The sequence below is a fragment of the Microcaecilia unicolor genome, chromosome 6 (genome assembly GCF_901765095.1).
Source record: "Microcaecilia unicolor chromosome 6, aMicUni1.1, whole genome shotgun sequence".
Classification (NCBI taxonomy): domain Eukaryota; kingdom Metazoa; phylum Chordata; class Amphibia; order Gymnophiona; family Siphonopidae; genus Microcaecilia; species Microcaecilia unicolor.
Genome location: NC_044036.1, coordinates 226986604 through 227000542, shown reverse-complemented (window position 1 = coordinate 227000542; position 13939 = coordinate 226986604). Strand labels below are relative to the sequence as shown.

Genomic DNA, 13939 nt, shown 5'->3' with positions numbered 1-13939 from the left:
CGTCGTCTGATAAGCGTTATGGATGACCAGACTGGCAAGGACAAATGTGCTGTTGAACTGGCTCGTAATCAATCACTGTTGAATTCCCTACATATGCAGAAAGAAGCCTGGAATCATGTTACACAGGCAACCATTGTGAACTGCTACAAGCGGGCAAGCTTTGTTAAGGATGTGGAGAGAGACAAAACAGGTGCAGCTGTTGCAAACGTGTCAGATGAAGAGGTTATTGACATCCCAGCCGGTTTTACTGAAGAGGAGTTCCATCGCTAAGTAGCTGTTGATTACGATCTACAAACAGCTGAAGACAGCACTGATGTTGAGATATGCTCCTGCACGCAGGCAACAACAGCTGATGATGGAACAGATGAAGAAATGAGCAGCGAGGCACATGCTGATGAAATTCAACAATCTCCTCCTGTCACTTTTGCAAGAGCGCTGGAGAGTCAACACCGTGCGGGCCTATCTGGAGGCCACTGGATGTCAGTGCTATGACAGTTTTTACCATCTGGCAGACGTAGTCTATGGAACTCACAGAACCAAGAGTGTACAGAGGACTATAACTGATTACTTCAAGTAAGCCTAATGTCAGTTAACTGAGACTGTATACTGTACATATAATAAACAGTACTGTACATATGTTTATCAGATGTCAAGCTTCTTTGGGTCACAACGGTTAAGTGCATGCTCTGGTTAACTGCATGCATTTCTTTGGTCCCAGACCCTTGCACTTAAGCAGATTGCACTGTATATAAAAAGGAACAATATGCTGTGGAAATGTTGTTTATAAATCACAAACAGAAAATGAGCAACTATAATAACCTCCAGTCCGTCCACCCTCCACCCTTACAACCCCAACAATAGCTGACTTCTACTACACCAAGGAATCCTAATCCACTCTGTCAAAATGTCTACGGGTACAAAATACAACCCGTTTTGTATGCCTTAGTGGGGGAGAAATATGCCCTATAAGGACTGTTATGATTTTTTTAATCTGTGGATTAATAAATCATGGACAATCTCAGGATTCAGTCTAGCTCTTCTGTCTTCCACAGTCTTCCTGCTGGTAGCAGGAATGCACAGGATCCCCTATGCAAATTTTTCTAGTTGTGGCCAGTATGTTTGCTTGATTTCTGAAAAAAATCAAAATATCGTTGTCTGCATCACTCAAACATAAATAACAGTCCAGTTCATTAACAGGCTTCAAAATAGAAAATGACACGGGGACAAAGTTTGTCTCCGTTCCCACAGGCTCCGTGGGTCCCTGTCCCCGTGTCATTCTATAGTGTGAAGCTGTGAGGCCGATGAACGAAGCTAAAGATTAACAGTACACTGTGAAACAAAGGAGCTATTTGTGAAGGAGATAACAGTGCTCATACATCAAAGGTGAATAACAGCAGATACTGAGAATCTGAGACACAGACACAGCTCATTCTGCAAAGCCAGCTGAATATGAGAAAAGAAGTAAAGGCAGTGTTCTGAATGCAGAGTTTCTTTGTGCAACTTTCCTGAGCAACCAGCTCATTCGTACCTAGACAGAAAAGAAAAAGTATACTTGCTGTTCCTCAAGATGAAAACAACGGTGGGAAAGGGATATGGTGAGGGAAGGAAGAAAGAGACCCAGGCTCAATCCATTTTCAGTAGAGATCTCTCCTTGCTCAATTGGACTGCAGGAAAAAAAAATTAAAAAACTGGACCAGGAGATGGCCTCAGACCATATCTTAAACTGAGGCACTTCAACACAAAGAGCCTCTCCAGGAGAAAGAGGGAATGACAGGAAAGAAAAGACCTGGACACCACCAAGAACTCAGTAACAAACTTCCTTTATACAGACAAGCAATATAGATCAACTTAACCCACTAGTAGAATTTCAGGAGCCAATAAAAGCCTGAGGTGCACAGCATACTGTTCCAATCCGCTGGAGATAGAAATGCGAGTATTTCAGGGATACATAATGTAACCATTTTTAAGTCAAATGTTGCCACATATTTTTGTTATTAAACTCCCTGCATTATTAACAGTCAGTGGCGTACCAAGGGGGGGGCAGTGGGGGCGGTACGCCCCGGGTGCCAGTGGGTGGGGGGTGCTCCGCTCCCGCCGCCTCCCGTGGCCGTTCCCGCGGCGCCGCACATTTAAAAAAACCGGCGAAGCAGCGTCGCAGGCAGCGCCCCTCGTGCCCTGCTTGTAAAAAAAAAAAAAAAAAATCAAATCTCCTTCCTTCTCCTCCTCGTCTTGACGTCTTGACGTCGACTCGGGCCTTCCAATCAATTTGATTGGAAGGCCCGAGTTGACGTCAAGACGTCAAGACGAGGAGAAGGAAGGAGATTTGATTTTTTTTTACAAGCAGGGCACGAGGCGCTGCCTGCGACGCTGCTTCGCCGGTTTTAACGGGACTGAGGTGGGGAAGGAGAGGGGCGAAAGGGACTCGGGTGGGGGTGTTCAGAGGGGAGAAGGGGACTGGGGTGGGGGTCTTAGACAGGGGAGGGGAGAAGGGGACTGGGGTGGGGATCTCAGAGGGGAGAAGGGGACTGGGGTGGTGGTGTTCAGAGGGGAAAAGGGGAGGGGAGAAGGGGACTGGGGTGGGGGTCTCAGAGGGGGGAAGGGGAGAAGGGGACTGGGGTGGGGGTGTTCAGAGGGGAGAAGGGGACTGGGGTGGGGATCTCAGACGGGAGGGGGAGGGGAGAAGGGGACTGGGGTGGGGGTGTTCAGAGGGGAGAAGGGGACTGGGGTGGGGGTCTCAGGGGAGGGGAGAAGGGGACTGGGGTGGTGGTGTTCAGAGGGGAAAAGAGGAGGGGAGAAGGGGACTGGGGTGGGGGTCTCAGAGGGGGGAAGGGGACTGGGGTGGGGATCTCAGACGGGAGGGGGAGGGGAGAAGGGGACTGGGGTGGGGATCTCAGATGGGAGGGGGAGGGGAGAAGGGGACTGGGGTGGGGGTGTTCAGAGGGGAGAAGGGGGCTGGAACTGGGGGCTGAAAAAAGGGGCAGAGAGAGAGAGGGGAGAGATCCTAGATGGAAGGGGGAGCGAGAGGGAGGGCAGACCCTGGATGGATGGGAGAGGGAGGGCAAATGGTAGATTGAAGGGGCAGAGAGAAAGGGCAGACAGTGGAGTGGATGGAAGGGAAAGGGCAGACAGTGAATGGAAGGGGCAGAGATAGAGGGCAGATGTGGCTGGAAGGAGCAGGGAGAGAGGGCAGACACTGGATGGCAGAGAGAGAGAGAGAGAGAGTGAAGACAGATGCTGGATGGAAGGAAGACGGTGAAAAGAAGATGAGGAAAGCAGAAACCAGAGACAACAAAACTGTAAATAAAATATATTTTTTTATTTTTTTTGCTTTAGGATAAAGTATTGTAGATGTGTTAAATGTTTATAATAGAACATGTAAATAAGGTAATCTTTTTATTGGACTAATTTTAATACATTTTGACTAACTTTCGGAGAACAAAACCCCCTTCCTCAGGTCAGGATAGGATACTGTAACAGCACTATACTGTACTGACCCGAGGACGGAGGTTTTGGTCTCTGAAAGCTAAATGTATTAGTCCAATAAAATGGTATTATTTTACTTTCTATATTTGTTTTATTTCTATTTGTTAATTTGTAAAGTGGTGATTGGTACTTGTTAGTTTTTTTCAAATTTACATCTGCTGTCTTTATATTTTGCACAGTACTAGGGGACAGTTTCTGTTTCTGTGGTGTTGCATTGTATGCAGAGTCTGGCATTGGGGGTTCAGTTTAATTTTTGTCTAAATAGAAAGTTTATGATTACTTATTCTATAGTGGATTAGGGTGTATCTGTGTTTGTGAAAAAGACATGGCTTTCAGTTGGCATTGACTGTGCAGGATCTACGATCTGTACTATTCTGTCTGGTTTCGTTTTACAATAGGTGAATTGATGTTCTAGTGCTCACTGTAGTGTTTAAGATGCTTTCCTTTTCCTTGTGTGACTCGTAGAAATGACTGCTTATGGTATGGTAGAATTGCTCTATAGGTCCTGAGTGTTTTGTATTCTCGGCATGCCTAGTACTGGATTTGGGGGGGGGTGTTAAAAAATGACCGGCCCCGGGTGTCAACTACCCTAGGTACGCCACTGTTAACAGTATTAAGATAAGCACATTTTTACTACTCATTCCATCAAAAGTTGAACTATGCTGCTTTGCTAGCATTGCCCACCTTTGGCGGAATCAGGGAATCAGTAAAATCCTTCTGCTCCTTGATTCCACAATTACTTTGAAAGCCAGCACTAATATGCACTTGATACAAGTATTAATAAAAGCCTTGGAAAACAGAGATATATGTCTCCCTTACCTTGGAAATGTGGTGGCTGTGAGATCAGGGCTGAATACATCTGTCCTGTGGCCTGCAGCTGGGAAGAAGGAGTAGGACCTGAGGGGTAAGTGTAGGCCACACCTGTATATGGCTAATGAAAACCAAGAAAAACACACTATATTGAAGTTCAGTAATAAGAAAAAAAATCTCTATTTTATTTAAAAATAACCCCTTTTACACAGTTTCTCAACAATTTCATAATGCATCCAAAAAAGTTAAGTGAGTCACAAAGCAGCTGAAAAGAATGTTTAAATTATCATTCTTTATACCAGGCATGGTACTCAAATTTCTTCTATTCCTTTCCTTGAAATTAAAAAGGTATGAAAGGCGTTTAGTGGGTGGAATTGCAGAATACATTGGGGGAGGAGAGGGAGAGAGTAAATCCCCACCTCCTCTGCTCAAATTTCAGTGCTTCTCTCCGACCTGTACTGGTAGCTGCTAAAGCGAGGTTACTAACCTGTAGTAGGTATTCTCCGAGGACAAGCAAGCTGCTTGTTCTCACTGATGGGTGACATCCACGGCAGCCCCAGGATCGGAAGATCTTCCTAGCAACAGAAGTTTGCTAGCTCTCGCGAGATCCGCATGCATCGCGCATGCGCGACCGTCTTCCCGCCCACTACAGCGTGCTCCTCAGTCCAGTAAAAAGCAAAGACAAGGGAAGACACAACTCCAAAGGGGAGGAGGGCGGGATTGTGAGAACAATCAGCCTGCTGTCCTCGGAGAATACCTGCTACAGGTTAGTAACCTTGCTTTCTCCAAGGACAAGCAGGCTGCTTGTTCTCACTGATGGGGTATTCCTAGCCTCACTCAAAACAACAAACATTGGTCAATTGGGCCTCGCAACGGCGAGGAAATAACTGAGATTGACTTATAACCATAATCAACTAACAGAGTGCAGCCTGGAACAGAATAAAAATGGGCCTAGGGGGGTGGAGTTGGATTCTAAACCCCAAACAGATTCTGCAGCACCGGCTGCCTGAACCGACTGTCACGTCGGGTATCCTGCTGTAGGCAGTAATGAGATGTGAATGTGTAGACAGATAACCACGTTGCAGCCTTGCAAATCTCTTCAATAGTAGCTGACTTCAAGTGGGCCACTGACGCTGCCATGGCTCGAACACTATGAGCCGTGACATGGCCCTCAAGAGTCAGCCCAGCTTGGGCGTAAGTGAAGGAGATGCAATCTGCTAGCCAATTTGAGATGGTGCGTTTCCCCACAGCCACTCCCATTCTATTGGGGTCGAAAGAAACAAACAATTGGGCGGACTGTCTTTGGGGCTGTGTCTGCTCCAGATAGAAGGCCAATGCTCGCTTGCAGTCCAATGTGTGCAACTGACGCACAGCAGGGCGGGTATGAGGCCGGGGTAAGAATGTTGGCAAGACAATTGACTGGTTAAGATGGAACTCCGACACCACCTTCGGCAAGAACTTAGGGTGAGTGCGGAGGACTACTCTGTTATAATGAAATTTAGTATAAGGAGCATGGGCTACCAAGGCTTGAAGCTCACTGACTCTGCGAGCTGAAGTAACATCCACCAAGAAAATGACCTTCCAGGTCAAGTACTTCAGATGGCAAGAATTCAGTGGCTCAAAAGGAGGTTTCATCAGCTGGGTGAGAACGACATTGAGATCCCATGACATAGTAGGAGGTTTGACAGGGGGCTTTGACAAAAGCATACCTCTCATGAAGCGAACAACTAAAGGCTGTCCCGAGATAGGCTTACCCTCTACACGGTAATGAAAAGCACTAATTGCGCTAAGATGAACTCTTACAGAGTTGGTCTTAAGACCAGCCTCAGACAAGTGCAGAAGGTATTCATCAAGCAGGGTCTGTGCAGGACAAGAATGAGGATCTAGGGCCTGGCTGTCACACCAGATGGCAAACCTCTTCCACTTGGAATCATAACACCTCTTTGTGGAATCTTTCCTGGAAGCAAGTCTCGGGAGACACCCTAAGAAAGACACAAGGAAGCAAAGTCTACACTCTCAACATCCAGGCCATGACAGCCAGGGACTGGAGGTTGAGATGCAGAAGTGCCCCCTCGTTCTGAGTTATGAGGGTTGGAAAACACTCCAATTTCCATGGTTCTTCGGAGGACAACTCCAGAAGAAGAGGGAACCAGATCTGTCGCGTCCAGAATGGAGCGATCAGAATCATGGTTCCACGGTCCTGCTTGAGTTTCAGCCAAGTTTTCCCTACCAAGGGTATGGGAGGATACGCGTACAGGAGGCCCTTCCCCCAATGCAGGAGAAAGGCATCCGACGCTAGTCTGCCGTGGGCCTGAAGTCTGGAACAGAACTGAGGGACCTTGTGATTGGTCTGAGTGGCAGAAAGATCAACCAATGGGGTGCCCCACGCTTGAAGATCTTGCGAACAACTCTCGAGCTGAGAGACCACTTGTGAGGTTGCATTATCCTGCTCAACCTGTTGGCCAGACTGTTGTTTACGCCTGCCAGGTACGTGGCTTGAAGAAACATGCCATGACGGCGAGCCCAAAGCCAGATCCTGACATCTTCCTGACAAAGGGGGCGAGATCCGGTGCCCCCTGCTTGTTGATGTAATACATGGCAACCTGATTGTCTGTCTGAATTTGGATGATTTGGTTGGATAGCCGATCTCTGAAAGCCTTTAGCGCGTTCCAGACTGCTCGCAACTCCAGGAGATTGATCTGAAAACCTGTCTCCTGAAGGGACCAAAACCTTGGGTGTGAAGCCCATCCACATGAGCTCCCCACCCCAGGAGAGACGCATCCGTGGTCAGCAGTTTTTGCAGCTGAGGAATTTGAAAGGGACGTCCCAAGGTCAAATTGGAGTGAACTGTCCACCACTGCAGGGATTTTAGAAATAGTGTGGACAGCTGGATCACGTCTTCTAGTTCCCCCGCAGCTTGATACCACTGGGAAGCTAGAGTCCATTGAGCAGATCTCATGTGGAGATGGGCCATGGGAGTCACGTGTTGAGGCCATGTGGCCCAGCAATCTCAACATCTGCCGAGCTGTGATCCGCTGAGACGCTCATACCCAAGAGACCAGGGACAAAAGGTTGTCTGTCCTGGTCTCGGGAAGGTAGGCATGAGCCGTCTGGGAGTCCAGCAGAGCTCCTATGAATTCTAGTCTTTGAACTGGAAGAAAGTGGGACTTTGGATAATCACAAACCCCAGTAGCTCCAGGAGTTGAATAGTCACCTGCATGGACTGTAGAGCTCCTGCCTCTGAGGTGTTCTTTACAAGCCAATCGTCGAGATTGGGAAACACATGCACTCCCAGTCTGCGTAGAGACGCCACCACTACAGCTAGGCACTTCGTGAACACCCAGGGTGTAGAAGCGAGACCAAAGGGTAGTACACAGTACTGAAAATGCCGTGTTCCCAGATGGAATCGAAGATACTGTCTGTGAGCTGGCAGTATCAGGATGTGAGTAGAAGCATCCTTTAAGTCCAGAGAGCATAGCCAATCGTTTTTCTGAATCATGGGAAGAAGGGTGCCCAGGGAAAGCATCCTGAACTTTTCTCGGACCAGATATTTGTTCAGGGCCCTTAGGTCTAGGATGGGACGCATTCCCCCTGTTTTCTTTTCCACAAGGAAGTACCTGGAATAGAATCCCAGCCCGTCCTGCCCCGGTGGCATGGGCTCGACCGCATTGGCACTGAGAAGGGCGGAGAGTTCCTCTGCAAGTACCTGCTTGTGCTGGAAGCTGAAAGACTGAGCTCCCGAAGGACAATTTGGAGGTTTTGAGATCAAATTGAGGGTGTATCCTAGCCGGACTATTTGGAGAACCCACTGGTCGGAGGTTATGAGAGGCCACCTTTGGTGAAAAAACTTTAACCTCCCTCCTCCTTCCCCCATAAAAACGTCTACCTGAAGAGGTAGATGCTGAAGGTGTCCGGTGAGAGAGCTTGTCGAATGCGGTGTCCCGCTGGTGGAGCTGTTCTACCACTTGTTCGACGCGCTCACCAAAATGTTATCCCCCGGCGAGGAGCATCCGCAATCCGCTGCTGGACTCTATTCTCCAGGTCAGAGGCACGCAGCCATGAGAGTGTGCGCATCACTATACCCTGAGCAGCGGCCCTGGACGCTACATCAAAAGTGTTGTAGGCACCCCTGGACAGGAATTTCTTACATGCCTTCAGCTGCCTGACCACCTCCTGAAAAGACTTGGCCTGCTCCGATGGGAGTTTATCGACCAAGTCCGCCAGCTGCCGCACATTGTTCCGCATGTGTATGCTCGTCTAGAGCTGGTAGGATTGAATCTTGGACACGAGCATAGCAGAATGGTAGGCCTTCCAAAAGAGTCAAGAGTCTTAGTTTCACGGCCCGGGGGTGCCGAGGCATAATCTCTACTACTCTTGGCTTTCTTGAGAGCCGAGTCCACACTCCGGCATCGCAGTCCGCACCACTGACGGAGAGCCAACTGCCACATGACCCGGCGGTACCGGAGCAAAAGAACGCAGCAGCCTTTCCAGGATACCTGGAAGGATAGCCTTGAGGCACTCGTCCAGAGTGGCTGTCGAGAAAGACAGTGGGGCCAGTACTGGCGACGAGCTGAGAACCTGTCTGAAGTGTGGAGGCGGTACCGGGCTGTCCGGAGCAGAGCGCATCGACACCTTTTGTATGGAGGGCGAGCGGTCCTCCCGGTTTCGACGCTTCACGGGTACCGAATCCTTCCCGGAGCTCTCAGTACCGTGACGGGAAGGTGACAGCTGACGGTGCTTCTTCGTCTTCGCGCGAAGCACCACATCGGCACCTCCCGGTACCAATGAGGAAGACGTGGAATCCAAACGTGTACTCGGGGCCGGGGGCCGACAGAGGTCAGTCCCGGGGGGCCTGCACCGCAGGAGCCCTCGAGGCAGGTGGAGACCCACTCGATGGCTCACTGCTACCAGCGTGGGATCTCTGGACAGCCATCACCTGCACTCCAGACGTCGATGCTCCCTCCAACGCCGACATCGATACCAGCGATGACCTCAGTACCGCTGGCTCCGTCGACGCCGAACAACCGGATGAGGCTCCGAACAGAACGTTCCACTGAGCCAATCTTGCCGCCTGGGTCCTCTTTTTAAGCTGGAGGCACAACGTACAGGAGTCTGGGCGATGACCAGCCCCGACACACTGAAGACATGATATATGTCTATCAGTTAGCAAGATCGTCTGGTGGCACCGCGCGCACTTCTTGAAGCCGCTGGCAGGCTTCGAGGACATGGGCGGAAAAATCGCGCCGGCGAGGTCAAATGCGATGATGCCAAAAAAAAAAGGGCACCAAAAAAGGGGAAAAGACCCGGACGGGCGGCGGAACAGGCCGCACACGGAAAAGAAAGGAAACTTACTCGGAAAAACTTCGAAGAAGTACAGGAAAACAAACAAACTCTTTTTTTTTTTTTTTAACACGAGAGGAGAACAAAGAACAAACCGAAAAGACACTAAAACCGCAGCGAAGAACGCAGCAGGGGCCTCTCTGGGGCCGCGAACAAGCGATACACGTCCGTTCTGACCGCGGAAAAAGAGAGGCTGAGGAGCACGCTGTAGCAGGCGGGAAGACGGTCGTGCATGCGTGATGCATGCGGATCTCGCGAGAGCTAGCATACTTCTGTTGCTAGGAAGATCTTCCGATGCTGGGGCTGCCGTGGACGTCACCCATCAGTGAGAACAAGCAGCCTGCTTGTCCTCGGAGAAGGAAAAATTATATTCTTACCTGATAATTTTCTTTCCTTTAATCATACCAGACCAGTCCAGACTAATGGGTTGTGTCCATCTACCAGCAGAAAGAGACAGAGAAAACAGTTCCAAGTAAACTGCCCCTTAAGGGTATCATACAGCCTGGATTGTTCTGTATTTCAAATAGCCAAGCAAAGGTGCTCTGAAGTCTAGATCAAAACACAGTTAATACCAAACCGGCAAACTCTTGGAGCCAATATGCAGAACCTCACTGTTCCAGCTTGGTCGAAGGCAACTGCAACCTCCCCTTACAGTAAAGTAAGCGGGAGGGAATGGTCCATATCGAGCTTGCTCAAGCACATAGAGATCTATCCCTGAATCCGGGGAAAGAACTCCGTGATCCCAAGTAACAGGAGTCATACAGAGCTGGCACAACAAGTGGCAGAAGATTGAATAGAGAAGAATGAAATAGGCAGTACTGTAAGACACCCCTCTGTATTGAAATGTCGTGGAACAGCCAGGGATACCTAAAGGAAACAACACTCTGACAGACTTTAGCCAGGAAGGGCATATGGACTGGTCTGGTATGATTAAAGGAAAGAAAATTATCAGGTAAGAACATCATTTTCCTTCCTTGTCATCTATACCAGACCAGTCCAGACTAATGGGATGCAGCAAAGCAGTTTCTCAAAGGGGGAGGGGGAGAAAAAAAGAAAAGCAGAAGGTTGAAAAATCAACAAAGCTATACACACAGCAAAAACTGATCAGCAGAAAAGGATTCAAATATCCAAACCACCAGGCTACCAAAATGGAACAAAGTTAGACCTAGAAAAGGAACTGAAGCTGTAGGATGTAAAACGAACGTCCTGAGCAAAAGAAAAACTACGTGCCCCTGTCTGGAGAGTAGCAAAAGCAGCAGCAAAGATACTCATGCCAAAGGACCCCCCTTGGAAGGAAGGCAACAGTTGTATCTGAGCAACAAGGAGAAGAACTCTCTCTCCTAGACCAGGATCCACTTCTACAAACCCTGGCAGGACAAAGACTAATTCCCAAACCTGCCAATCTGCCTTGAGTCCAAGATGGTTGGAGGAAGCGACCCAAACAAGTACTAGGAGTACGCAACCCCAAACAGTGCACCATACTTCATAGGAAGCAAGCCCCTAGAACCACCCAGACCCGCGCCTAGTGAGAGAATCAAACTCCACAGAACAAGAAGCAACTCCAGTCGAGAGAACCAACTAACTGGAGCGCTAGTCTCTCCAGGAGAACCATGAAGAAAAGGGCAGCAGCATACCAAGGTACAACTTTAGAGAGTACTCCTAAACCAGCTCGCTCTGGACTTAGGGATGAAAGAACAGAGCCAAGAGAACAAAAGGAGACAAAAAGAAAGAGAGTCGAGAGCCACATTGTGGAGAAAAGACCACAAAGGTGCCAATAAGCCACAAAAGGAGAAGACGAATTCAAACTTCAGCAATGGAGAAGCTTCTCGCCAGCCATCAAGAGGCTACGGCAAGAAAAGGTGCCATAGGAATAGTAGCTAACAAGAGACAAGGCAGCCTTGTCTAGCAATTTAAACAGCAGTATGCCACAGCTGCTGAGAAGTTACTGTATCCAACCCGAAGAAAAGAGCTGGGGTTGACTGACAAGTTGAAACAGTGCCCAACAGGCAAAGGTGAAAATATGCTCCACAGTCAGAGACTGAATTATGCTTAAGGGACAGAAACGAAGGTGCGCTCATCAGGCAGAGTAGGATTCGTGCTCAATAAGAACAAATGGATTTGCACTCAAAGCACACAAACTGAGCCACTCACCACAGGCAGAGAAGGAGTTACACACCTCTGGCAAAGACAGAAATGCACTGAACAAGCAGAGAAGAAGCTAAGAGTAACAGACAGAGGATGAGCATTGCCCCACTGAAAGAGCTGGATGTTAGAGGTACCTGCAGAACTGAAGCTGCAGTAGCGATGGAACTGTGCATAAAATGCAGACAAGGAACTGCTTTCCACATGCAAACAAGGAGCAGCGCTCCGGACGCCGGCAAGGAGCAGAGCTATCTACGCAGACATGAAGCTGTGCAGCACCTGCAGTCACAGAGCTGTGCTCCACATACCGCCCTGGAACTGCGCTCAATCTGCAGAGAAGAGTTGTGCTAAATACACAGAGATGGAGCTACACTCAACAGGCAGTGGAGCTGCAATCTGCAAGCAGACAGGGAGCTGCATTCCATATGAAGAGAGCTGCATGCCACACACAGGCAGGGGAGGGGGAGGGAACCAGGGTCACTGGATATCACCCTAACTGGCAGATGAGGAACTCAGGACCTCTGAGTATCATCAAAAACTAGCTCCAACACGGCTACCAGCACACCCCTGGCTCCACTGTCACCAAAAGAATCTGGGACAGGAGCTACCAGCCAGCAATCCAGAGCAGCTGCACGATCCATCCACCATTCACTAGGTGACAGAAAAAATACTGAAGATTCCAGGCTGCATGATACCCTTAAGGGGCGATTTACTTGGAACTATTTTCTCTGTCTCCTTCCGCTGGTAGATGGACACAACCCATTAGTCTGGACTGGTCTGGTATAGATGACAAGGAATGTTTTAATTCTTCTTTTCCCAAGTGGATAACTAAACCACTTGAGCAACATCAAAAAACCTTTAAGTGTAGGACCAGAGGGAGGGGGAGGGGTAGAAATGTGTGCGCACGTACACACATGTATATATCAGAACAAAGTCTGTTCATCAGTGTAGTCTGTTCTACCCTCTCCCCCTAAAAGTCAGATTCTCCCCATTTCATGTCCAGAATCCTCCTGTATCTTTCCTTCTCTCATCTCCACTTTCCCCTGAATTGTCAAAAAGTTTGTTATTTAGGAACGTTGTCCAAAGAGGCATAAAAAGCTAAAAAATCCCTAACACATCAGGTAACATTAATTAAAAACTATGAAACTATATCTAATTTAAACACAACTAAAACAATATATCACATTCAAACATCCAATTGAACATACTTCTTAAAAGAGAAATGTCTTCAAGTATATACGAAATAATAAATAAGAAGATTGAGTTTTCACAGAAGGTGGCAGAGAGTTCCATATATGAACAGCCTGATATGAAAAAGAATTTTGCAAAATCCTTCTTTATCTAAGCCCCTTAAAAGAAGGCAGATCTATTCAATATAACAATCGAGTAGTGCATAATCTAGCTGAATAAGAAACCAAATGGAGAACATGCTCTGATGTAAAATCATACCAAATTTTCAAAATGATACAAGATTTAAAAAGTATCAGTGCCTGAATAGACAGCCAGTGTAACTCCTTTACCAGGGAGACACATGATCAAATTTATTTAATCTAAAAATCAAGCAAGCTGCTGTCATCTACGTAAGAGAAAAGAACTTCATCTTCAGCCAAAAAGAGAGCATCAAGAGTACTCATAAATACATTAAAAAGAATTGGTGACAGAGGAGACCCCTACAGCACTCCACAGGGAGACTGTCAAAATCAGATAGATTCCCTTTCATCTTAACATAACTTTGAAAGACTATAAAATTCTTAAACCATTTCAATAACGGGGAGGGGGGAGGGGAGCGCTACAGCAGCTTGGACTAGATGTAGACTCTGAACTCCCTCCTAGGCCTTGCTAAAATCAAGTATTTACTGGTGTCATTGGCACAATTTTTTTTTAATATTACTATACATATATTCTTTCTTCTAAACATGTCTACAAGCAAGTCTCACAAACAAGAAGCTAGCATATCTTCTTTTTTTGGAGAAAAACGGAAAAAATGTGATATGCCGTCTCCTGAAAAAATGGCGCTGAACAGGTCTAACGTGCACTCTTCTGAAGTAGTCTTAGAAGAACCAAAAGCGTTAAGAGATCTTACTGCGAAACACTATGAAACAACTTGCAGCTTGAAAAACGATCTCGTGGCACTCACAATCTCAGTCTCTGAATTTCAAATGAG

The 13939-nt window shown here is 47.8% G+C and overlaps 1 protein-coding gene across 2 annotated transcripts in view; it reads right to left on the bottom strand.

Annotated features, from left to right (window-relative positions):
- Positions 1 to 13939, bottom strand: part of FKBP15 (FKBP prolyl isomerase 15) — a 1277056-nt gene that overhangs the window by 630768 nt on the left and 632349 nt on the right. For both annotated transcript variants that reach the window (XM_030206543.1, XM_030206544.1), the window contains one exon: positions 4303 to 4414. In XM_030206543.1, the coding sequence (XP_030062403.1) occupies positions 4303 to 4414 (112 nt within the window). The remainder of the gene's footprint in view (positions 1 to 4302; positions 4415 to 13939) is intronic.